Source organism: Mesoplodon mirus (assembly GCF_964341445.2).
Source record: "Mesoplodon mirus genome assembly, chromosome: 19".
Classification (NCBI taxonomy): Eukaryota; Metazoa; Chordata; class Mammalia; order Artiodactyla; family Ziphiidae; genus Mesoplodon; species Mesoplodon mirus.
In genome coordinates, this window is record NC_138995.1 from 14,420,117 (window position 1) to 14,447,278 (window position 27,162).

Below are 27,162 nucleotides of genomic sequence, written 5' to 3' on the forward strand. Positions count from 1 at the left end.
GACTTTCAACTTTCCTTTACAGACCTACACTATGGTCTCTCCTTTTACCATATGATGTAGTCTGAGCCGTCCAAGGCCCTAACTTGTTAAACAGCATATACCCTAAGTCCAAGGAAGTTAACATAATATCTCAAGAGCAGGAAATAGTTTTTTCTTAGGAAAAAAACACGAGATCATCAAAATAAAAATACACAACCTTCCAGGACCTGACATTCCACGTCAGTCATAGCTTCAGACGACCTTTTATGTTTTGCCTTTCTTCACCTCAAAACTCATGTTAGGTAATCATCTACAAACGAACGACTGAAATCATGCATGGAGGACCCTGTGGCCTGAGACAAATATAGCCCATGTAACACTGCCTCACACTGACTTATAATGATTTGTTTAGGTGTTTGTCTTCTCCACTAGACTTACAAGTCCTCAAAGAGGTGAGACTGGGCCTTTCATCACTGAATAGTAAAACCAATAATCCATTAACTTCCCATTCGTTGAACTAGTAATATGTGTCAGACACAATGCTAATTATTTTCAGGCATTTGATCTTCACACAAGCCTATAAGATGGGTATTACTTACTCCATTTCTCAGATAAGAAGCTGGAGATTCAGAGAGGTGAAGAAACTTACTTAATAGTCAAACTAAGCCAGAGAGTAGCAGAGCTGTCCAATGCCAAATTCTTGCAGAATAATGCTGCCTCTAAAGACGTTCACATCCTAATTCCTGGAACCCCTTATATGGAAAATACGACTTTGCAGATGTGATTAAATTAAGGGTTTTAAGGTGAGGAGATGATGCCGGACTATCCTGGGCTCAATGTTATCACAAGAATCCTTATAAGAGGGAGTAGGAGATATGTTGAATAGTAGGAGATGAGACAGCAGAAGCAGGAGTTGAAGTGATTCAAGGTAGGAGCCATGAATCAGGGAATGCAGGCAGCCTCTAGAAGCTGGAAAAGGCGAGGAAACAAACTTCCCCCTAGAGCCTCCAGAAGGACACAGACCTGCCAATACCTTGATTTTAGATTTCTGACCTTCAGAGCAGGAAGATAATAGATTTGTGTGGTTTAAGTCACTACATTTGTGGTAATTTGTTACAGTAGCAATAGGCAACTGATACAGTGCTCCTTGCCTCTGTCCTTGTTTGTCCTTACATCCCCATGACCTAAGGGAGTCAATGGATGTTTGCTAGGTGAATACGAAGGAGGAAGAGATTTTCCTCTAAGGCTTCTCCCACCTGGCCCAACCTGAACTCCTGACCAGGAGAATATAGCCTTCCTCAAAGAGAGGCAGGCAGAAGCAGCCGAAGTATATCTGGGGTGATATTATGTGTTTTCCTAATTGCTAAGTTGAATGGATATGCTAGTTGAAGCATGAATCTCATTCTATGCCAGTCGGCGTGCCCTTGGAAGACATGACAAAATGCAACCTTAATTTACAGCTGTGAGCCACAGGGCTGAAGGAAGGTAGAAGGATGGGGGGAATTGGGTATTTTTATGTTCTACTTCCTATAACAGTACATTAAACATCGCAATGATTTAGTTGAAATTATAAGCAGCATTAGTAAAAAGACGAACAGAAATCATACTTTATAATCTAATTCCATTATAAAAATTATTTCATAGCAAATTAGAGCAATGAATACACTTGTACATACAGCAAATGCACATAATTCTACCTTCCTCTTTCTCTGAGACCATCCCATTCTTTAAACAAGGAAAATGATATCTTCTCTATTAGTATCAATAAGGAGACAGTTTTCCAAATGAATAAATTCAATACACCCCATAGCTTAGCTCCTTAAGAAACAAAGAGCTGGAAGACTGAACACAGTTTAGATTTCACAAGTGGCTCATCATGCCATGAAGGATTTTTTCCCCTTTCTGTATCCCAGTTTCTCAAGCCAGGTTAAAATCCTACACTTGGTAAAAACTTTAAAACAGCTTTTGATCTTTTAAGAACAAGTATTAACATAAGCAGAACTAAACCGAAGCAAAAACTAAAAGCAATTGTTTAGAACTGAATCTCAAATTCACATACACTTGTATTCCATAATCTATTTGTAGTCGACATAGAAAGTGAAATAAATTATTGGGTAGATCTAAGGTAAAATCAGTCACTGCCCTCGGTCTAGACCTTCTGATTGGATTGGCAATTCCCATGGTGTTCCCAGTTTGCATGGTTTTGCAGCCAAGGTTCTCAGGGGTCCTGAGTGGCTTTGGAATCTGAATAAATCACACATACTAGGGGTCCACTGAGAACACCAGAAACTCAATTTATTTGTGATCTGAGACAAGATTTTATTGCTTCTCAGATTAATAGTTTAAAATGTTTTGCTTTTCTACCTCAGGGGTATTAGTTTGATATATGAGACAGGGAGATTATTAAATCTTCAGTGCCTTCCAAAGATGTAAATTAAACCACAGCATCTCCTCATAGCCACCTCCCCTGTATGAGCTGGAGATTTATTAACTTGTCACTCTTGCATGCTCATCAAAACAAACAGCACCATGATTAATTACACCTGTTTATTTAAGGGTACCTGTCATACCAACTTTTCGTGGACAGGATATTACAATCTCCTGATTTCTTGGCAGAACTACAGCTAAGGACTTTTAGAGGGGAGGAGAGAATCACTGACCTCTCCTAATCATTTCCATAAATACATTTGAAAGAAAGGTGGCCTATATGCAACTGCATAATGTTCTTTTTATTTTAAAGGAAGCTGCACTTCATTTGATTTCCCCTGCCTGTTCACAGACATCACATTGGCTAACTCTGTTCATCTGGACATCTTTTGAACACTTGAAGAGGTCCAGCACTAAATGCACATAAAACTCTAAAATTCTCTTTTCAGTTCTGTCACTCACAATTCAATTGAACAAATACAATATTTAGTAGGTCCCTTCCATGTGGCAAGCAGCAAATGTGAATTTATTCATTCATTTCTTCATCCAATATTTATTTAATGTCTTTCATGTGCCAGTAATGGTACTAGGTATACCATTCACTGTTTAAAACAGTGAACAGTCCTTGGCCCCTTAGAGTTTATAACCTTGCTACCCACTTCCCGAGGCATTTGTCTCTCCAAATTATGAAAACAGGAGAGAATGGAGGGACAGTGAGAACCTGGATAAAGGGAAGAATAGCAGAGCGTATCCTTAAGGTAAGGTTGCACAAAATAGACACTGAATTGAACCAGGATTAATAAGCCATCTGCAAGGTTCATTCCCTCCTCCTGGTCCAGTGTGGGTCTGCAGGACTGAACTACATTGAAACCATGGCATTTCACCTCTTATTTTTCTCCCTGTACCTGTCATATCACAGATTATCTGGTTTGCTAAATAATCACTGAAGCACAGGAAGTTTTCAAATGAAATTTTAGGCAGGGCTGCCTGACCTCTGATCTGCCACAAGAAAATTTCACCTTTAGCACTTTAAATTTTAGGATAATTACCTTTTTTTTTTTTAAAGAAATAGATTCCTGATTATATTCCTGTCTCTCTTTTTAAAAGTTTTTATTATGGAAATTGACAAAAAATACAATAAAGATGAGATAATAAAATAATTACCTATCACTTAGCTTCAGTAATTATCAATATTTTGTCATTCTCATTTTTATCTACCACATTTCTCTCACCCTTCACCTTTATTTTTGTTTTTGAGCATTTTAAAATAAATTCCCACTATCCTATCATTTTACCTCCAAATACATCAGAATTTATCTATAACAAATAAGACTTTTTAAAAACATAACTATATCATTGTAAAACTTAACCAAATAACAATAATTTTTTAACATCTTCTAATACCTAAGCCCATGTTCAAATGTCCCTGATAGTTGAAAAAAAAATTGTTTTGGATTGAAACAGGATCCAAACGAAGTCTACACATTGGATTTGGTTGATGTCTTTCATTTACACCTTTTCTCCCCGTATCCTTTTGAATATTACCAAAATTACCTTCAGTATTTGATTTTTATCCAAAATAAATCCATCCAAACTTATGTTCCTAGTGAAACCTCATTATGTAATATTTTCAAGGACAGGCTGATCATACAATTTATCATCCAAATGAAGAAACTCTTGAATGTAAGGGGGATGCTATTAATAATTATATTGGTGTAAATCAGGACAAAGAGTCATCTTACCAGTAGAGATATTGGGGGGTAAAAAGAAGGATCGGGTTTTGGGTTTTGGGTTTCTGCTTGGCTATTGAGAGCTGGAAAAGACCTTATAATAGAAAAAAAAAAGTTGAACAAACTGCTAGTTAATGACTTTTTCTGGATCCATCACAGAGCTGAAGTTGAAGAAATGCCAACTAGCCCCAAATCTGAGAGACAAATGCCTACAGGGAGACATGAAATGCAAGCACTTGTTTACTTGGGGCACTTGAACACTGGTAAGAAGAATTCACCTAGAATTGTTAAGAAATTGGTGAAGGCTGAGTACTGGCTGGTGACAGAGTATGGAGCTCTAAAGGCTGCAGATAAAGGGGACTTCACACCACTCACCGGCCTCTCTCTCTGCAGATTCCGGATACTCACAAAAAATGATGGCAAGAGTCCTGAGAAAGCACTCCTCATGGTACAGGCTTAGGGGAGTGGGAGAGCAGCTGCTGCAGGAAGGGCATGGAGCCCTGCCCAGATCCTTCTTGTCTATCTCCCCTATTAAAAAAAAAAAAATTACCAGTAATGTGGTGTACAAAAAAATCAAGAGGAAAAAAAAAAAAAAAAGCAAGAGAAAGAACCCACAATGCCAAGAGACAAAACAATCAACAGAACCAGACTCATATATGACACAGAAATTGGTGCTATCAGATAGGGAATTTAAAATAACTATGAAAAATACGTCAAAGGCTCCAGTGGAAAAATTAGACAACACTCATTGTCAAATGAGGAATTTCAGCAGAGAGAGAGAAACTATAAGAAAAAAAAATGGAGAGGCTAGATAAAAACCCCCACAGTAATAGAGATCAAGACTGTTATTGAGAAGCTCATTAGTAGACTTAACAAAGCTAAGGGAAGAATCAGTGAACTTGATAAACATACAAACTGAACAACAAGGAAAAATATATTTAAAAATAAAAACAGAATATAGCATCTAGGAACTATAAGACAACAACAAATGATCTAATAGATGTTCAATTAGAATTCCAGAAGGAAAAAAAGACAGAGACTGTGATAAAATAAATAGCTGAAGGGATAATTGCTAAGAATTTACAAAATTAATGGCATATATCAAACCACAGATCTAAACCACCAACCAAGATAAATACCCAAGCAAGATGGAGACATATCAAATTCAACCTCTGAAAACACAGAACAAAGAGAAAATCTTGAAGGCAAAGGGGAAAAAAAGACACATTACTAAAGAGAAATAATGTAACAATTATAACAGCCATCTTGTTAGAAACCATGCACCTAAAAGACAATAGTGTGACATTTTTAAAGGACCGGACAAGAGTGACATCATCAAGATGGTGGAGTAGGAGACCCCCCCTACACACAAAAAATAACAATTAGACACCTATCCATGAATGAAATTAGCTCTGGGAGAGCTCAGGAGTCCACTTAAGAAGCTTCAGCAACACAATGGAGCCAAAAAACTGAAAATAACCACAAAAAAACGGTAGGAAGAATAGTTTCATTTTGTCTGTATCATCCCATCCCCCAGGCTGGCACTGCTCAGTGCTATAAGAGGAAACTCCTCAGCCTGAAGTTTCCCTCATCAGTGAAAGGAGAGTGGGGTGGGCAACCAGCTTCCCCAGCCTTTCGGAGCACTGCACGAAGAACCCACTTCAGTGTCACCCTGCCCAGAGACCAGCAAGGCTGAGACACCTAGAGATGGCTAGGGACAGAGAAGGGCAGGAGCTACCAGGACCAGTCCTGAAGCACGAGCAAAGGTGGCTCCCAGCAGCCGGCTCTGCAGAGGACCACAGAAGTCTTCACTGCTGAGGACCACAACAGCCCTTGAGGACGCTGTAGACTGCCTCTCTAGCTTTTATCACTGAAGGTCTCATTGAGATCCCAGCAGACTGCTCGCAGAGAACCCTAACAGCTTTTGCTGCTGAGGAAACCAACAGTAAGCATACTCACTGCAGGCCCCCTCGGCAGAGATGTTGCTGCTGAGATTTTCACCTCACAGCTTTTCATGTTCAAAGACACCATCTGCACAAGTCCCTCCCCACCAAAGCCCAGGATCCACACTGGCTACCAGTCAGTCTCTGCAGCCTAGGTCCCCAAAACTGATCCCCATTGCTGTGCATGCACCCATGGCCACTTACTGCAGCCACAAGAGTACAGAGAGACAGCCAAGGCCCCCTCAGCAGCTTGTGGACCCAGAGATGGCCCTGATTCCTGTCACTGGCCTGTACTGCTACATGGGCCTGAAGCAAGCCCCTGCAAGTATATGCCTGCAAGCTGGCTGCCCCAGCTCCTATCACTAGCCTCCACTGCCTTGCACTCACCTAAGGCTTGCCCCTTTAGTCAAACGAGTACATACCAACAGCCAGGGTCTCCACAGCTGTTCGTGCAGCCACAGCAGTTGGCCCTGGCCCCTGCTGCTGGCTCTGGCCTTTGCCACTGCACAGGTGTCTGCAGCCAGCCCCTGCCACCATGCAGGCACCTGCAGCTGCCCCCACAACCAAGTATGTGTATACCCTGACTCCAACCACCACTACCAAGTGCCCTGGTCCCTAGCCACTGGACCTAGAGGCACCACTGAGGACCAGGAGCCCTTGCAGCCACTGTGGACCCCTGCAGCTCTTTCCAAGGATCATGCAATTGTCAATGTTGTGGATCCCAGCCGCCTGAGCTAACAAGACACCATGTACTCCTGGACCCAGAACCACAACACACCCTCACACTTGGTGCCCCACACCACTAGACTTAAAATCACAAAATGCTCCAGCATGCCACCACCCAAAGGTGAAGGTCTTTCCTTACCAAAGTCAGTCCATAAAGTTTGGAAGAGGTGACTGATCCTTCAAATGTGCAGATGCCTACACAAGGCTACAGGGATTATAGAGAATCAGGGAAACATGACACCACCAAAGCAACACAGTAAACTTCCAGTAATTGACCCCAAAGAAATAGAGATCCACAGATTACCCAAAAAAGAATTCAAAATAATTGTTCTAAAGATGGTCAGACTGCTACAAGAGACTATGGACACACATCTTAATGAAATTGGGAAAATAATATAAGAGCAAAACGAGAATTTCAACAAAGAGATAGAATATATAAATAAAAACCAAACAGAAACTTTGGAGGTGAAGAATTCAACAACTGCACTGAAGAATTCAATAAAGAGCTTCAACAGCAGACTTGATCAAGTGAAAGAAAAAAATAATCAGTGAGCTTGAAGACAGATTATTTTAAATGATCCAGTCAGAAGAGTAGAAAGAAAAAATAATGAAAGGAAATGAAGAAACCCTAAGGGAGTTAAGGGGCACCAAAATCACCATCATCATCATCATCTATGCATTATGGAAGTCCCAGAATGAGAAGAGAGGGAGATAGGGGCAAAAAGCTTATTTAAAGAAATAATGAATAAAAATTTCCCATATCTGGGGAGAGATTTAGACATCAAGATCATGAAGCTCAGAGGTCCCCAAACAAATTCAACCCAAAGAGATCTTCTCCAAAACACATTATAATAAAACTGCAAAAAATAAAAATAAAAAAAGAGCAAATCTTGTAAGTAGCAAGAGAAGGAAGCTTGGCACTTACAAGAGAACTCCCACAAGACTATCACTGAATATCTCAGCAGAAACCTTGCAGTCCAAGAGAGAATGTGATGTGATTATATATTCAAACTTCCAAAAGAAAAAAAAAACAAAAAACCTGCCAACCAAGAAAACTTTACCAGACTAAGTTGTCCCTCAGAAAAGAATGAGAGATATTTACACACTCAACAAAGAGCACCTAAATATATAAAGCAAATATTAACAGACATAAAGGGAGAAATAGATAGCAATACAAGAATAATAGGGGACTCTAATATTCCATTTTCACTAATGAATAGATCATTCAGACAGAAAATCAAAAGTAAACACTGACCTTTAATAACACGTTATACTAGAAGGACTTATCAAATATATCCAGAACATTCCATGCAAAAACAACAGAATACACATTCTTCTCGAGTGCACATGGAACATTCTCCAGGATAGATTATATGTTAGCCACAAAACAAGTATTAATAAATTTAAGAAGACAGAAATCATATCAAGCAACTTCTCTAACCACAATGGTATGCAACTAGAAATCAATTATAAGAAGAAAACTAGAAAATTCACAAATATGGAGAGATTAAACAACATGCTACTGAACAACCAGTGAGTTAAAAAAAGAAATTAAACAAGGAATCAAAATATATCTTAAGGCAAATAAAAATGGAAATGCAACATACCAAAACATGGGATGCCACAAAAGCAGTTCTAAGAGGGAAGTTCATAGCAATAAATGCCTATCTCAAGAAATAAGAAAATCTCAAATAAATAATCTAACTTTATACCTCAAGCAACTAGAAAAAGAGGAAGAAATGAAGCCCAAAGTTAGTAGAAGGAAGGGAATAACAAAGACCAGAGTGGAAATAAATGAAATAGAGACTAAAAACACAATAGAAGAGATCAATGAAATCAAGAGCTGGTTTTTGAAAAGATAAAATTGATAAACCTTTAGCTAGACTCATCAAGATAAAAAACGAGAGGACTCAAATAAATAAAATCAGAAATAAAAGAGGAGACGTTACAACTGATATCACAGAAATACAAAGGATTATAAGAGACTACTATAAACAATTGTACACCAACAAATTAAACAATGTAGAAGAAATAGGTAAATTCCTAAAAATACTACCAAGACTGAATCACAAAAATAGAAAATCTGGACAGATTACTAGTAAGGAAATTGAATGAGTAATCAAAAACATTCTAGTAAACAAAAGTCCAGGACCAAACGGCTTCACTAGTGATTTTTACCAAACATTTAAAGAAGAAATAATACCAGTCCTCAAACTCTTCCAAAAAAATAGAACAGAAACACTTCAAAACTCATTTTATGAGGGCAACATTACCCTGATACCAAACCAGACAAGAATGCCACAAGAAAATTATAGGCCAATATCCCTGATAATCATAGATGCAAAAACCTCAATAAACCAAATTCAATAATACATTAAAAGTGATCATACACCATGATCAAGTAGGATTTATTCCAGGGATGCAAAGATGGTTCAACATCTGCAAATCGATCAATGTGATACACCACACTCACAAAATGGATAAAAAAATCATATGATCATCTCATAGATGATCACAAAACCATGGGAAGATATCACCTCCCACCTGTCATAATGGCTGTTATCAAAAAGACAACAAAATACAAGTGTTGGAAAGGATGTGGAGATAAGGGAACCCTCGTGCACTGTTGGTGAGATTGTAAATTGGTGCAGCCACTATGGAGTTTCCTCAAAAAATTAAAAATAGAACTGCCATATGATCCAGCAATTTCCCTTCAGGGTATATACCCGAAGAAAACAGAAACACTATTTCAAAAAGATATATGTATTCACTCCAATGTTCATTGCAGCATTATTTAGAATAGCCACGATATGGAAGCAAGCTAAGTGTCCATCAACAGATGAATGGAAAAAGAATATGTGGTATATATATACAATGGAATATTACTAAGCCATAAAAAACCTTGCCATTTGAGACAACATGGATGGAGCTAGAGGGTATTAAATAAGCTAAGTGAAGTAAGTCAGAGAAAAACAAATACCTAATGATCTCAGCTCTATGTGGAATCTAAAATAACAAAACAAACAAAACAAAATGAAAACAGACTCATAGATACAGAGAACAAACAGGTGGTTGCCATTAATAGAAGTGAGGGTGAAATAGGTATAGGGGATTAAAAAGTATAAACCTCCAGTTATATAATAAGTCATGAGGATGTAATATACAGCATAAGGAACATGGTCAATAATATTGTGATAACTTTGCATATGGACAGATAGTTACAGGACTAGACTTATTGTGGTGATCATTTCATAGTGTATGCAAATGTAAAGTCATTATGTAATACACCTGAAACTAACATATTATACATTAAATATATTTCAATTTTAAAAAAAGAAAAAGAAAATGCAGTACGCATTATGCAATATTATTCACCCATAAAAAAGGAAGGAAATCCTGCCATTTGTGACAACATGGATGGACCCTGAGAGCATTGTGCTAATTGAAATAAGTCAGACAGAGAAAGACAGATACCGTATGATCTTACTTACACGTAGAATATAAAAAATTAAAATTTAAAAAGTGAGATCATGGATACAGAGAATAGGTTGGTGGTTGGCAGAGGTGGAGGTTAATACATATACAGTTGACCCTTGAACAAGTCAGGGATTAGGGGCACCAATGCTCGATGCAGTCACATATTCAAGTATAACTTTATATTCAGCCTTCATTATACACAGTTCCACATCCATGGATTCAACCAACTACGGACAGTATAGTGTATGTATATTACACACATTTAGTGAAAGAAATCCACATGAAAGTGAACCTGCACAGTTCAAACCCATGTTGGTCAAGAGTCAACTGTCTGTAGTTAAAAATACTCTACTGAATACTTGAAAGTTGCTGGGAGAGTAGATCTTCAAAGTTCTCAGCATAAGAAATAGAAAATTTGTAACTTATGTATGTTGATGAATGTTAACCAGTCTTATTGTGGTGATCATTTTGCAATATATACATATACTGAACCATTATGTTGTATACCTGAAACTAATACAATGTTATATGTCAATTTTTTAAAAATAAAGCAGAAATTGATGAGTTAGAAACAGAAAAAAACAAAAAGTAAACCAAAAAAACTGGTTCTTTGAAAATTAATCAACAAAATAGAAACAGTTAATGTGATTTTTAAAAGAAAGTACAAACACACAAAAGGAACTAACTCAAAACAGGAAATTTTTTTTTAAATCATGAGACTACCCTGTACAATTTTATGGAAAAAAAGAATTTAATAAAATTTAGATGAAATAAGTAACACTCTAAGTAAATATACCAAAACTGACACGAATAGAAACAAAAGCCCTAAACAAATGAATTTTGTAAAAAGAAATAAAGGAAATCATAAATGAGTTCCCCTGCCAAAGACACACCAGGCTCAGCTTGTTTCACAAAGCAGTCTACCAAAGCTTAAAGATCAGATGATGCAAATGCTATTTACACTCCTTCAGCGCACAGGGGAAAAAAAGAAAACATCCAAATTATTTTTATAAAGCAAATATAAAATTGATTCCAAAACCAGATAAATACTGCTCAATAAAACTATAGACCAATTTCACTTATAAATATTAATGCAAATATTGTAACTACTATTAGCAAACAGAATCCAATAATCTATCAAGATCAAGCAGTGCTTATTTCAGAAATGTAAGAGGAGTTCAATATTAAGAAATCCATTAATACAACTAATCATATTAAGAGAGCTAAAGAGAAAAATATGCTTATCTTCACAGATTTAAAAAAATGGAAAAATGAACACTCATTTATGTTTTTAAAAGCCTCAAAAATAGGAACACCTCATTAATATAAATAAAAATAATGAAATAAATTTTTAAAAACTCAGCAGCTGATATAATGGGGAAACACCAGAGCTCCAGTTCTCAAAGCGTGGTATGTGGACCCAACCAAGACATTACTTCCCCTTTTCACTATGTTACTAGTGAATGTTATGCAAAAGCAGTGGGCAAAATTGCTGGTGTCTTAGCACAAATCATGGTAGTGGCAACAAACTATACTAGTAGTCATTCTTCATCACACATATCGTAGTGGGGGGAGGGGAAGCCATTTTTACCTATGAATACCTTTGATGAAGTAGTAAACATGAGGAATCTTATTGTCTCAGCCCTTGAGTATGTCTTTAATATTCTAGGTGAAGTAATGGGTACTACACATGAAGCACTTCTGCTGCATATCCAAGTAGGATGGCTGTCTCCAGGAAGCATTTGTGTGACTGAGTTGTAAACCGAAGTGGTGCATTTTTCATGGAACACCATTTTCACTTTAAAGCACAACCAGCAGACAAACTATAGTTATTCAGACTTGCGTATTTTTGACAGATATTTTCTCAAAAATTGATAAAGTGAGCTGTCACTTCAAGGAAAACAACTGACAATATTTGCTGCCATGATAAAATTCAAGCACTCAAGTGAAAATCAGAATTTTAGAAAAGTCTTGTCCACCACCATGAGCGTGACAGCTTCTCAGTACTTAGATTTCTCTGATGAGATTAATGGGGATGTTTAAAAATGTGATTTATTTTTGATACCATATAATCAAATGTGTCAACATTTGCAAGATGTACAAAATTCAATGAACTGATATTTTCCAAATGACAAATTCATGGTGTTACAAAACCACACGTGGGTAAGTGACCCTCTCAAAGTCCAAGACAGACCAGTGGACGTTAGTGTAACAGAGTATAAAATATTATTAATATAGTTTAAGATTCTTCATTGCAACCAACTTTTAAGAAACTATTACCTGTCACATTCTAGAGTAGCATCAAAGAATATCCATAATCACATAAAGAGGTTGTTAAATACTCCTCCATTTCTCAACCACATAGCGATGTGAGGCCAGATTTTAAGTACTTCAATCAAAACAGTGTGTCACAACAGACTGAATGTAAGAACAGATAGGAGATTCTAGCCATCTTCTATTATAAAGACAAAAAAGAGAAGATTTGCAAAAATGTAAACAATGCCATGCTTCTCACTAAATTTTGTTTTGAAAGTTATTTTTCATAAAAAATATTTACATTGACATGTAACGGTTTTATCATTATTTTCGAATTAACAAACAAAATTTTTCTCAGTTTTAATTTCTGATATGGAAAATATCAACAGATAAACTCCCATAAACTAAAGTTCGTTGGATTCCTCAATAATTTTTAAGAGTGTAAAGGGGTCTTGACACCAAAAATCTTGAGAACCACAGCACTGCAGACATTTCCACTAAGGTCAGGATGACATCAGGTCTGGGCAGAAAATATAAAAGATGAAACTGGCACATGCTGTGCCAGAAAGTATCAAAGACTGAATTATGTAAAAAATGACATAGTATCAACTTGAAGGAGTCTCTCTCCCACACACCCATGCCAAATAGGATAATTCAAGCATCAAGTGAGAACCATAATTGTAATTGATTAAGATACATCAAATACATAACCACCCATGAGGTCCTAAAGATAGTTTAAAAAAACAACTATAAAAAAAATTTTTGTCACTCCATGAGGTTGCTAAGACACCAACTTACTTATCTGAAAACTGATAAACTGTTTTTTAAAATTAAGCATTTATAAGACCAGAAACCATAAAACTCCTAGAAGAAAATATAGGCAGAACACTCTTTGATATAAACTGTAGCAATATATATTTTTGGATCTGTCTCCTACTGCAAAGGAAACAAAAGCAAACAAATGGGACCTAATTAAACTTAAAAGCTTTTACACAGCAAAGGAAACCATCAACAAAATAAAAAACCTACTGAATGGGAGAAGATATTTGCAAATGATATGACCAATAAGGGATTAATATCTGAAATATGTAACTCGATACCAAAAAAAAAAAACAACCAACCTAATTTTAAAATGGGCATAAGATCTGAACAGGCATTTTCCCAAAGACATACAGAGGGCCAACAGGCACATGGAAAGACGCTCAACATGGCTAATCATCAGAGAAACTCAAATCAAAACCACAACGAGATCTCAGGTACCTCATATCTGTCAGAATGGCTATCATCAAAACGACAACATGTTACAAATGTTGGCAAGGACGTGGAGAAAAGGGAACCATTGTACATTGTTGGTGGGAATGTAAATTGGTGTAGACACTATGAAAAACAGTATGGAGCGTTCTCAAAAACCAAATATAGAACTATCATGCGATCCATCAATTCCACTCCTAGGTATTTATCTGAAGAAAACAAAAACACTAATTCAAAAATATGCATGCACCCCAAAGTCCATAGCAGCATTATTTACAATAGCCAAGATATGGAAGCAACCTAAGTGCCCATCAATATGAGTGGATAAAGAAGATGTGGTATACATATACAATGGAATACTACTCAGCCATAAAAAAGAATGAAATTTTGCCATTTGCAGCAACATGGATGAACCTAGAGAATATTATGCTTAGTGAAATAAGTCAGGCAGAGAGAGACAAATACCGAATGCTATCATTTATATGTGGACTCTAAAATTAAACTAGTGAATATAATAAAAAAGAAACTGAGTGACAGATATAGAGAACAAACTAGTGGTTACCAGTGGGGAAAGGAAAGAGGGGAGGGGGAAATAGGGGTAGGGGATTAAGAGATACAGACTACTATGTATAAAATAAATAAGCTACAAGGATATATTGTACAGCACAGGGAATATAGCCAATATTTTATAATAACTATAAATGGAGTATAAACTATAAAAATTTTGAATCACTATGTTGTATACCTGAAACTAAAACAATATTGTAAATCAACTATACCTCAATAAAAAAATTAAAATTTTAAAATATTAAGCATTTCTCCAACTTTTTCTGAATAGCTTCAGGAAGAAACAAATAGTTGATGACCTCAAGAACATATTATAAAGTCCAATTAGTACAGAAAAAATGTGGTCAGAAAACCACTAATTTGCAACCCCTAATAGAGCTAAAAATCAATATTCAATAGAAGCTAATGCTATTAAGTGAAAGGTTGATAGAAAACTTAGTAGTGTAAAAATAAAATTGATATCTGAATCTGACTAACCCTAATGTCACTGAGAGGGGGCAACCAGCCATTTTGTGCTTTTTGGCATGACAGAAAAGGAAGTACACAACACCACTTATGAAGTATCCTTGCCAAAAGCAATCAATCTCTAGATCTAACTACCATTTTATAGACAATGTGTGGCATACATACAAATTAAAAGATAAAATAATCAGCCAAATCCAGAATGTGGAAAACTACAGGACAGTTAAATTAGCATGGAAAAGAAAATGCTGGGAGAGGGACTTAATAGATGGAGAGACTCTGGAGACATATTAAGTAAATGCAATTTGTGAGCCTTATTTGGATCCTTATTTGAATCAACTGTAAAAAGCCATTTTTGAGACAATCTGGAAAAATTAAACACAGACTAAGTACTGGATGATATTTTGTTAGGTGTGATATCTGTTAGAGATATATCAGAATTTGCTTCAAAATACTCCAAAAAAAAAGTGGAGGATAAAATTAGTTCAGAAAAATGTGGATAGTTATGGTAACTGGGTGAGGGTATGGGGGGCTGTTATCTAATTTTAATGTTGTATATGTTTGAAAGTTTTCTATAATAAAAACACAAAATCAAATAGTATTCTGTAGACACCTATATTGACAATATGAGATACAAAATACGTATATGTCATAGTGCCTTGCCCTTGAGTTTATAGTTCTGGCAAGAAAATGAGAGAATGAAGAAAAAAAAGAAAGAACAATGTAAGTAATGCTCAAATGGAATATAATCTTTAAAAATTCTCAACTATGTTTTACACCTGAAACTTATATATATATATATATATATAGTACTGCAAATAAAATGTTCCAGAGAGCAGAAAAATCAATCAAAAAATTTCAAATTGAATGACCCAAGCAGTAAGTGAAATAAAAACAGCTCCAGGATGAGATTAACATTACTTGAGTTACAGAATAGTTGCAGGAATGATGTTTACTCTAACAAAATAAAAAAAGAAATTCATTAGGATATCTGTGCTGCTTCTGAATTTTCTCAGCTAGTCTAGTATAAAAACTAAATTTTCAGTCCTGGAGTTCACTGGAAACAGAATAGAACTCCCAAAAGTCCAGACAGTAAAAGCACATCTGTCATGCCCAGTAAATTAATTTGGTGTTGATGCACACAATCTTAAATCCTAAATCCTTGAAGAGAAAAAAGATGTAGATATACATGTAAACAAAATAGGTTTATCCACAAAGATATGTAGACTTTTCAAAATAAAAGTATCTTTTTAGCATAGTGTACATAGAGAAAAAGAACAAATGTGTTCTCTACAAATGTGTTCCTTAACTGTATCATAACAAATTTAAGCCACAAATCAACAATGTGGTTGCAATATTAAATATTATTAAATCCCTGGTAATAGGCTCAACTGATGCTCCTGCACTTGGTATAAATGAACACAGAATGATTACACCTAGTTAATCTATTAAGACACTGTAAAAACACAACGGTCAAGATCTTGAGAAAATTAGAAAAACACTATTATGGGTACAATTTGTAAATGAGTACGCAACCTATATATGAACATAAGCAGATTACCCTTTTAAATAAAATTTTCAATTGAGTGAAATTAAATGCAAACCTATGCTCAGTGAGAGATAATTTCTAAATATTTTCACTAGTAAAGAACAGTTGGCATCTTCCATATCTGTGGCTATAAAGTAGCTTCACCTCTTCCCAAAACATTCCAGTATAAACTTGTACTTATCCAAAGATAAATTACCTTCATTTTCTGTACTGACCAAAACTAAGAAAAAACAAATAACAGAATGGGGGGGGGGGCAGGGGAATCCCTTCTTATTCAAACATTTTATATAAACTATTTTATATAAACTAAAGAACGCACTGACTGGAAGCACAAAATAATAACTTATTACAAATTTATTAAGGATTATTGTTTTAATTACATGCCCTAAAACATACCAACATATTATAAGTGACTATATGTAGTATCCAGTTTTTAGTTTTTTGCTACTTGGCCATTAGGCCAACCGGAAAAACATTTACCATCCAAATAGAAATTTATTAGGAAATATAGAAATTTTTGTTTTATAGTTAGTTCTACTAAGATCATCCAGAAATAAGTTTTAATCTAACTTAAAAAAAAAAAAACGGTGGGGAGGCCTATTATCAAATAATTGAATCTCTCTTTTCAATAGTAACTATGTTGTAAACAAATTTTCAGCCAGGCCTTGCCTATCTGTACCATCTAAGTATAATAATTTTTCATCGTTTTTTTTTTTTCTTTTTTTTTTTTTTTTTTTTTTTGCGGTATGCGGGCCTCTCACTGTTGTGGCCTCTCCCGTTGCGGAGCACAGGCTCCGGATGCGCAGGCCCAGCGGCCATGGCTCACGGGCCCAGCCGCTCCGCGGCATATGGGATCCTCCCAGACCGGGGCACGAACCCGTATCCCCTGCATCGGCAGGCGGACTCTCAACCACTGCGCCACCAGGGAGGCTCCCATCGTTTTAATAAAGGATAATATCTATATTAAGTCTAAGTTTTGTTCAAATTGTATTAAACAGATTACAAAGGAAATTTAAGACATAATTGTACCAGTGTAATTAGTAAATGTTTTTATTTTTTTAGAACATAAAAATTAACAGAAAACCTCTCATGCTTTGGTTAAAATCTTTGTAAGGAGGTACTGGTTTTATAAAAAGTAATAATCATTTACTGCTTGAGACAATTTAAAAAACTGAAACAAAACTAAAAATCTCCTTTTTCGTACTTTCACCTTCAAAAGCAAAAATATACTAAATGAAATATGTTGCCCTTTTTAAAAAATCAATGAAAAGTATTAAGTATTTAAACATGGAAAATAAGATTCTGATTGGGTTTATAATCAATATTTTCATTTCTAAAAATGTGAGGTATTAACTGATTTCATATACCCATACCACATACCACAGTACCACAACTAATGTTAAAACTATTCAATTAATGATCTCCTCTGGAAATAAAAGATAAGGTTTAAATATTTAAAAGACCCAGTATTCTCATCAAAGATAAGTAAAATAACAAAAGCATAATAAACATGTTTTTTCCAACTATCCTAATATCTTGCTTCTTTCATTACACTCCAAGATCTTTGGAGTAGAAAAAAACTTTTAATGCAAATCTTTTTAAACAAAGTAACTAAAGATAGAGAAAGTCCACAAATTTGGATTTTAAATTTATTCAGAAAAGATACTTTTAACACATTTAAATATTTATGTGACATTAGGATAATATATAAAAGCCCTCACTAAAATACAAAACTGACTTCTCTTAGGGAGAACAAAAATCAGTACTGAAGAAAGTAAATGTGTAAGACCTCTTTCTCTAAGCTTGTTAGGAAACACATTTATGACGTTTGAATTTTCTGGCTGTTAAAAATTCCTTTCAAAAAGCATCACAATTGGGACTTCCCTGGTGGTGCAGTGGTTAAGAATCCGTATGCCAATGCAGGGGACACGGGTTTGATCCCTGGTCCGGGAAGATCACACATGCCGCAGAGCAACTAAGGCTGCGCGCCACAACTTCTGAGCTAGCGCTCTAGAGCCCATGAGCCTCAACTACTGAGCCTGCGTGCCACAACTACTGAAGCCCACGCACCTAGAGCCTGTGCTCCGCAACAAGAAGCCCGCACAATGCAACAAAGAGTAGCGCCCCCTCGCCACAACTAGAGAAAGCTCGCATGAAGGAATGAAGACCCAACGCAGCCATAAATAAATAAATAAACAAACAGCATCACAATTAAGTTAAAAATCTCAAAATCTACTAAAGAGAATTTTTTTAAGAATAGTAACTAACTTGATAAACTATACAAATCATCTCTCATCTTATGGTCCTCTATTTTTTTATTCATTTTTCAGACAGCATTTTTCCTTCCCTTTTTCTTAAAGAGAAATTCTTATAAATTATTGGTACCCGTCAGCTACATCCGGTTCAATATGAACCTTCCTCAAGTTGTATCTCACCTCTAGAGCAAATCTGAATCCAATAAACCAGATGAACAGCAACTGATCCCAAACACTGGATTAAAAACCAAAATACACTCTAACATACACCAGGTATGTTACATATTCCAAAACAGGTTAATGTTAAAAACAACTAAGCATTCAATACTTATTTGAGGGGCTTAAAAGAAAGTGTTAGTACCAGAACCTGGACCTAGGCTTTCAACTTGATTCTAATCAAATAGTTAAAACAAGTAAAAACAAACTGAGTCATTGTACTGGACCAAATCAACCAAGGCATAAAGACTATTAAGCGCAAAATGGTTTCCCAAGAGTGGTTTTTGATTCTCTCTTGGTAAGCAATTTTTCTATCAAACTTCTACCATTATACAACTATAAAAGCTTCCATAAAGTCACAAGAAGAAAATCACATTTCTTTCAGAAATCTACCTCTAGTACTCCACACCCTCCCTGACAAGAAGTACATCTACCCTCTTCCTCTCTCCCTTAAGTATTCAATTTCTTTCCTGAAGCAGAGCTTCCATAAATATTGCAATATTAAGGACTAAATTTTAATGAATACAAATCAGAGGAAATGAAGGAACATTAACTCCCATTCAAACCTTCCTTTAAAAAAAATGTGTTTCCAAGTTATATTTTTAACTTACCCCATGATTCTCTTTAAAAAACTGAACACAAAATCTCTCTGCTAATGACTTTATTCATAAATCTATAATGGAACTCAAAATAGCAAAGAACATGAAAAAATTCAGGTTAATATTTGTCAACCAAATACATCAAATAATATATTTACTTTTCATATAACTAACAAAAATGTCTAAAATGCACACGTGACAATACACATACTCTTCACTTCGCAGAATTTCAAAGTAACAAAGATCTGCTTAATTCAGTTGGCCAGAATAGCCCATTTATACTGACAAATACATATAATTCAAAAGAAATCAAACGTAATTGATAAAGTAACGATCTCATGGTTAATTGTCTGGTAAAGTGCTACTTTCATACTGAAAAAAAGAATGAAAATTTAAAAAATTTTAATGTTATACCATCATTCTGAAAGTGTTAAAATTTCTCTTCAGTACTCACTACATTCATCACATTCACATGTCCACATTATGAGACCATAAACATTACTTTGCAATTTAAAAAAATCTTTTTGTTCACAGACTATTTCCCAGAAGTTAAAAATTACACACCATTGCTAAGTGAAACGTTTCATTCATATAGGAGTGTTTTAGACACAATAATTTTTCATTTTTTTAAACATGATCTTTGGTTCGAAGCTGTCTTGATATCCATTCTAGTTGGATGGTTGTGGTTAAGTAAAATATTTATAAAACAGCACAGTAGCTTCATTTGAACTACAGAAGTAAGCTGGATCGATGGCCTAAAGGCAATGAATGGCATGTATCAAGATGTCTGGCATGATGAATTCCACATATCCATAACTGACATGGTCAGTATTAAAGGAAATCAGTGTTGCTGAGTAGTGGCTCACCTCCTTTCATCAAAGACCTCTATCAATTCATTAACAGTATTAGCCACTGAGAGAAAATTAGTTGGAAAAAAATCTAACCTGAATGAAGGCACACAGGTGCAAATCTTAAGCAGATAAATAAGACCAACTGCATAAACTGCATATGCAAGCATGGGCGTGTCCACCCCATGCTCATACACACTTCTCATGTTTGAGGTTGAATATCATCACTGCATATATTCTACCACATAGAAAACTCTATGTCTGTGAGTGTATATACCCTAGAGGTCAGAACTAGCTGATGGCTTTCCAGAAAAAATGAAACTTTAAATGATGCAAAAGTTGGCCTTTCCTCAAAATAAAAGGTTTTAAATGAATACAAAGGGATGCAATACCAATGGAAACTGCAAGATGCCATGAAGTTAAATCTCAGAAAGGACAAGTTCAACTTCATAACTGAAGGCTGCTGATGATTTCTTCTCTCTCTCCTTGAATAATCAAATGCAAATGCCTTTTAGCAATGGTAGCATTCAAATCCCACAAAAAATCAAGTAGTGTGCCCTTAAGGAGCACCTCCATTGGCACAAACTGTAAAACCTGCTGGGGTGCATCTGAGTTAACCAAAGCGCTCAACAATTCATTCACATTCTGCAGATACTGGAAAACTGGGTTTGGAATGTCTTGATAACCAACACAAAGCAGGACTGCACAAGTCTTCAGGGGCTCAGAAGATGTGGGACAAGAAAACGTGATGAATCTAAAACAGCTGTGGAGTACAAAGATCAAACCAGCCATAAATCTTGTAAAACAAGAAAGTACAGGCAAAATCATACTATCTCCTGTATGAAGCTGCTGCAATGAATGTAGAAGGCAGTCCAAAAATAACTGCTGGTAAGCTGGGTCTCCATCATGAAGCAATGAACAGCTAAAAGTCATGAGTTCAGCTGACTCCAAGAGTTGAACTTCCAATGGTATATGTATTTTGACATGTTGGAGAGCTGGAAAACCCACAAGCAGGCACTTTACTTGGTTGCTGGGTTCTACATCCTGCTCATCCTGAAAGCATTTTGTAAGGCTAAACAACTCAGAAAATACCAATTCTTCAGAAAAAATGTGACAAGAACAACAATACTGCTGTTTTGGCCTAAACTTGGAATCCAAATTCAAGGCCCCTCCCAATGACTTTTCAATTGCTTCATTAAGAGCCTTTAAAATTTCACCATCACAGAAAGGAGAACTGTTTACCCTTGGCAGTTTCTTTCCCTGTAAAATCTGCCATAAGTGACACTCAAGATTGGAAGCTGTCCCTTCTAAAAGAGCACTTTGCCCAGGATGATATGCAGCATGTTCTTCAGCCCAACTATTAAAGTACCCTTTGGCCACCTTATCTTTCCATGAAAGGCTTTCCAGCATTCTCCTTTCATTGTAGGTTTTAAAATATCTGTTCCTCTGCCCAAACCATTTTGTATTTGTACTACAACCAATATTAGATTTTTTCACTAGCCAATTATTTCTGGAAAGAGGCTTCAATTGAAACTTTTGCATGAAATACTGAACAGCATAGTCCCTTAAACTATTCAGCTTTGCTTGTTCCCCTTCTCCCATGCACTCAAACAGACGAATGTTCTCAGAAATAGTCTCTAGCTGGTATTTATGAAAGAACACACAACATTCTTCATGTCTTTTAAGAAAAGATTCGGGAATCATGTGATGGGGAAAGAGAGCTTTCCTGGTCATTTCAGGCCCAAAATTCAGCACCATCTTAGATAAAAGAGGATAGATTGCCTCTCTTCCCTTATAGTAGAGACATACCACATAGACTTCTGAGTTTCCTGCCTTGCTGGTAGCAGGCTTGAAAACATGGACTTTGTCAAAAGAACAGTTTAGCAGGTACATCAGGTTTATGGAACAATGTTCAAACAAAGTAAACATCTTCAGAACAAAAGAGCCACCACTTCCAAGAGTCATCAGAGCAGTGACAGCTTCACAGTAATGCAAAGAAGAGACTAAAGCTTCTTGTTCACCTGGGTTTCCTTGGCAATCAAAACTTCCATCTGCAGTGATCAAGTGAACGGTAGCCATGCTGCTTATGAAATTCTGAAGTCCAGTCAGATATTTCAAGGTCATGATATCGCCGGTGTTATCTGGACCAAAGTACCAGCAACGCAAGGTATTTGCAATAAGTCGGTCATCCATAATCATCATAAGATTGTCATTTGCTTCATGGTATGGATTCAAAGTATTAGCCACCCAACTCCAATCACAGGGGAATCGATGGGATTTTAAGTAGTGATTGAGACTAGCTATAAAAGCTCCAGGAGCTTCACAAAGGTGTAGAGAATTCAGTTTTCCATTCTGAAAAGCTTCCTGTGGAATAAGTGGAAAGCTACACAAAATTTCATGAAACTTACACCAGGCTTGAGTACAAAGTTCAGCGTTCACAGATCTCCTCACATGAGAAATTATTTTCCCAGCTTTATTAGTGAAAGCCGTGTGCTCATGCCACTCATCCAATTTCTTATCACTCAGTAGGTTTTTCACTTCGTTTAGGGAGCTCTTCAAATCAAGAAACACATTGAATTCCGTGTGGTCAGAGGTGAAAATCTCACTGGAATCTGGTAACTGCCACTCATTATTAAGTGGCTTGCCATAAGAAAAGTTCTTGGCAAAGAGTTCAAAAATATCAGCAAGAACATCTGGGCTGAATGTCTCAGGACTTGAACCCAGTGGGAGCTTTCTGCACTTACTCATTTTCAAATTAAATTAAAATCTAGAAAAAGAAAACACACAATTAAATGAATCAAATTTATTAGTGAGTGAAATATCATCCACAGCAAACTGGATCACAATCACGACAACCCACAAAAAATGGGAAGACTAATGTCAGCACAATTCATTACATGATGAGGCGATCTGGAATGAAGAATAAAGGCTTTGCTATCCGATAGACCTGGGCTCAAACCCCAGCACTGCCATTTACAGCTTAGTAAGTGGCTGTGGGCAAATAACTCCACATCTCAGTTGCTTATTTAAAAAATTGAGGTATCATTTTTTTAGATGAGGATAAAACATGCTAGCATATAAAAAGCATATACCAGAGAATATTCATCAGCGAATGGCAGCTCTTATTACCAAAATAATGCACCTAGCTCCTCTCCAAAGTTCTCCTCTACCCATCACTGAGACACTGCCCACAGGGCCCCAAACACTTACTTAGACTAAGATGCATCCCTGAACATGACCTTTGATCAAACTCTAACAAGTGACTTTTAGCTTTTTTTTAGCTCCCTCCAAATCTCACTTCCTTCCAGGAGAGGTTCCTGCACCTGAACCCAGCACTGGTCCTGTTACCAGACCTCTCTGCCACCACCCACTTACTAACCTACGAAGATTGTCAAATATGTCCTCTGTCCAGATCTCACTCTCTTGCTCAATCACACACTTGGGTGGTACCAAATCGCCTTTACAGGCTACCAGCAAACACTCATCACCATATTGCTTGTCAACTGTGGTGTACCTGACAGGTTAGCCTCCTGATCAATGTTGAAACTGACCTATAGTTCACCCTGGCATGTCTCTAAACTACAGATTCCTGCTTTATATGGTTGGTCAGACAGCTCCATGCTTGTATCATAAAATATTAATTTTTTGTCACAAAAACTTAATACACTTTGATAGAATAATTTTAAACTGAAGAAATATCCTTAATGAATATACAAATTACAAATAGTAACCCTACATTCTGTGTTCTAACACTGCCTAAAAACCAAAAACATCTGTCCAATGGAAAGGGATGGGGTACAAGAGAAAGAAGCAAGGCTTAATGGCATAGTGTTGGAAAAGTTCTAAATTCCAACAGATACACGGTACTCGTTGGCACAATGTTAATCAACAGGTGCTTCAGTTCATGACTACTGCATTTACTTTGCATATTCAATACATTCTACACCAGTCTGAAGATTAAAATGGGAGATAGAGGTGAGCGAGCAATACAATAAACACAATAACAGCCAGAAGACTGTATTCTATTAGCATTTGTACTCTTAACACACTTTTTTCATCCTTCTACATTTTGTTTAAATTATTTACAAGTCTGTCTACTCTACTAGCTTGTAAACTTCTTAAGGTAACAAGTATCTTCTTAGCCATTTCTGTTTGCCACCATATATTTACACATTGCACAAAAATTGTGGATAATAGTCACAGTTACCCATTAATATATTTTTCTTACCTTAGATTTTTTTTTAACTGTTAGAAGCTATATTTAGACAAACTTCTGAAAGATGGCAAAAAGGAGGCATTCACTAAAATCCTAAATAAAAGTAAATGAAAGTTTACTACCACAAGTTATTCTGTCCTAATTCACCCTTTGCTAACTGGAAACTACAACTTTTAGATTTCAACTATATTCTATTTTGGAAAAAGTCTGATTTTAGTCATTAACTTCACATACTAATTAATGGTTGTAGGTAAGCTCTGAAATCTTACTTAAGCTAACAGGTAATTATTTTCACAGGAAAACAACTAAAGTGATTCAAACACTCCATTGTTCTTCCTGACTATACTTGTGGAACACAGACCAAAATTATATATTATATATTTATATATAAATTGTATATTATATTGAATAATGTTCAGGTCAATAATCCACAAATTATCCAAACATTGTTTCCTACTATCAAATTCCCAGAATCCAACTGCTTCTCACCCACCTCCAGCTATCAGCCTCCTGATTGCAGACACTGTCAACCCTCTCCTGGATTACTCCCATAGCCTTCTCACTGGTCTCTTTGCTTCCACCCTTGCCTCCTACATCCTATTCTGAAACATACCCACCACAGTAACTTTGTAAGACCTAAGTTAGATTGTATCCCTGCTCTGCTCAAAACTGGGCTGCAGTGGCTCCCCATCTCAAAGTAAGGGCCAAAGTCTTTACAGTAGCTTACAAGGCCCTTGAAGATGTCTGTCCTCCACCCCCACTCCGTCTCTAACCTAATTTTCTAGTACGACCCCTCCTACTAATTGTGTTCCAGCCACACAGGCTCTCTTGCTGCTCAGGTAAGACCTCAGACACACTGCAAGGGGAAAGTCTATGCACGAGTTAGTCCCTCCGCCTGGAATGCTCTTCCCTCATATATCTGCATAGTTACTTCCGCTACCTCCTTCAAGAATTTACTCAAGTGTCACTTTCTCTGTGAAGCCTACCCTGACTTCCTAATTTAAAATTGCATCTTGCATTACCAATGGTAAAGTAAAGGTAAGAACCTTGCTGTATTTTTTTTTCTTTTTTTCCATGGCACTCTTTTCCGTCTAACACATAATTTACCTATTTATGTTTACTGTTTACTGTCTTCCCAAAACTACAACCTAAGCTCCACATGGCAGGGATCTTTGTTTTCTTTACTCGCTTATCATTCCAAGAAGTTAGAACAGTAAGCACTCAGTACACAGTAAGCACTCAATAAGTATTTATCGAATAATTGAAGGGATATCCGATTAGCACAAAAGGCACTCCTCCGGTTCTGAACGTCTTAACCATGAACTTCAATGTCACTCTAGCACCGCAGTGCTTAACAACAAAAATGCTTGTGGGGGCCTCCCTGGTGGCGCAGTGGTTGAGAGTCCGCCTGCCGATGCAGGGGATACGGGTTCGTGCCCCGGTCTGGGAGGATCCCATATGCCGCGGAGCGGCTGGGCCCGTGAGCCACGGCCGCTGGGCCGGCGCGTCCGGAGCCTGTGCTCCGCAACGGGAGAGGCCACAACAGTGAGAGGCCCGCATACCGCAAAAAGAAAAAAAAAAAAAAAAAAGCTTGTGGTTTACAGGATATAAGGGGAAAGTTTCCAGTATGTGTTCCTCTGTCCCTCTCATTAAGCACTCCAAAGAGCTCTGTAGCATTATAATTCTGCTACGAGGGTCAGTATTACCATTCTTGTTTTGCAGAGTCGAGTAGGAAGTCATGTAGACCCCCTGCTCAAAGCCACGAAGGGAATTCCCCACGAAGGAAATCCCCGCAAAATTCGCCGGCCTAACACAAAACCCGCAAGACCTCGCATACAATTGTTACTCCTCCAACCAACACTTAAACGAAAGAGTTTTAGAAGTGTTTCCGCCAACTCCTCCTCCTCCTAGCAACGGTGAAAATAATGCCAGCGCTTTACTTTGGGCGAGGAGCACCCAAGACCTAGTTTCCTCTGGTGGAAGTGAATCCCAAGCTCCATTCGAGCGGCCCGGTCCCTGACCCGGAGGAACTTCAGTTCCAGCCTCTGCCTAACCCACTGGAAAGTCGAAGGAAGACCCGGGCTCGGAACCACGGCCTGGATTACCTTCGCTCACGCCCACCTCAGCCCCCAGAGTCTAGAGAGGCTGCGCTTCACTCCCTCTCCTCACTCGAAGAGGGCATTCTCCACTTCCGCTCGTGGGGATGATTTCCGGGAGCGTCGCTCCTTCAGGCCTTCTGTGTCCCCGACACAGGGAAGGGAGGTGGCGCGCCGGGAGGCCGGGAAGGAGGCAGGGACCCGCCCTCCTTACTCTACTGCGGCAGGACACGCGGAGCAGAAGCACTCCTCCAGGCCGCGCCGCCGCCAAAAGTCTGCAGACAGCGGCCCGATAGCCCTGACACACGCTCTACGCATGCGCCTCAAGGCCCGGCTGGCGTCACACGTCAACGTTACGCACGCCGGCGACTCTCGCAGCGCCGAGACCTCGGCTCTCTAGGTTTCGTTTCTCCGCGGGTGCAGAAGCTGGGAAACTCCAGCCTCCTCCCCAAGGCTGCTATGGCAACTGCGCGCAGAGACCGAGCGTCCTTTGGCCCCGCCCCCTCGATAGTGGAGGGGTGGGATGGGGCGTGGCCAACCTGTCCGGGACACGCGGGCCCCGCCC

General features: G+C 37.4%; 2 protein-coding genes across 2 annotated transcripts in view; both read right to left on the reverse strand.

Moving 5' to 3' along the window:
* The window catches only part of HYDIN (HYDIN axonemal central pair apparatus protein), a 437,603-nt gene extending 432,466 nt beyond the window's left edge, over positions 1–5,137 (reverse strand). Inside the window, exon 1 of the mRNA XM_082606776.1 lies at positions 4,512–5,137. The gene's annotated coding sequence lies outside the window, so the exon portion shown is untranslated. The remainder of the gene's footprint in view (positions 1–4,511) is intronic.
* A 14,394-nt stretch (positions 5,138–19,531) lies between these two features.
* On the reverse strand, positions 19,532–26,931 carry CMTR2 (cap methyltransferase 2). Its single transcript, XM_082606777.1, has 2 exons — positions 26,607–26,931; positions 19,532–23,052 (listed from the first exon to the last, which is right to left on the reverse strand). The coding sequence occupies exon 2, from the start codon at positions 23,031–23,033 to the stop codon at positions 20,733–20,735; it is 2,301 nt and encodes a 766-aa protein (XP_082462903.1). The 5' UTR covers positions 23,034–23,052; positions 26,607–26,931; the 3' UTR covers positions 19,532–20,732.
* Between the last annotated feature and the right edge of the window lie 231 nt (positions 26,932–27,162).

What these genes read in the sequence shown, in the direction of transcription:
- CMTR2 (XM_082606777.1), bottom strand. Translation starts at nt 23,033, where the DNA reads ATGAGTAAGTGCAGAAAGCTCCCACTGGGTTCAAGTCCTGAGACATTC.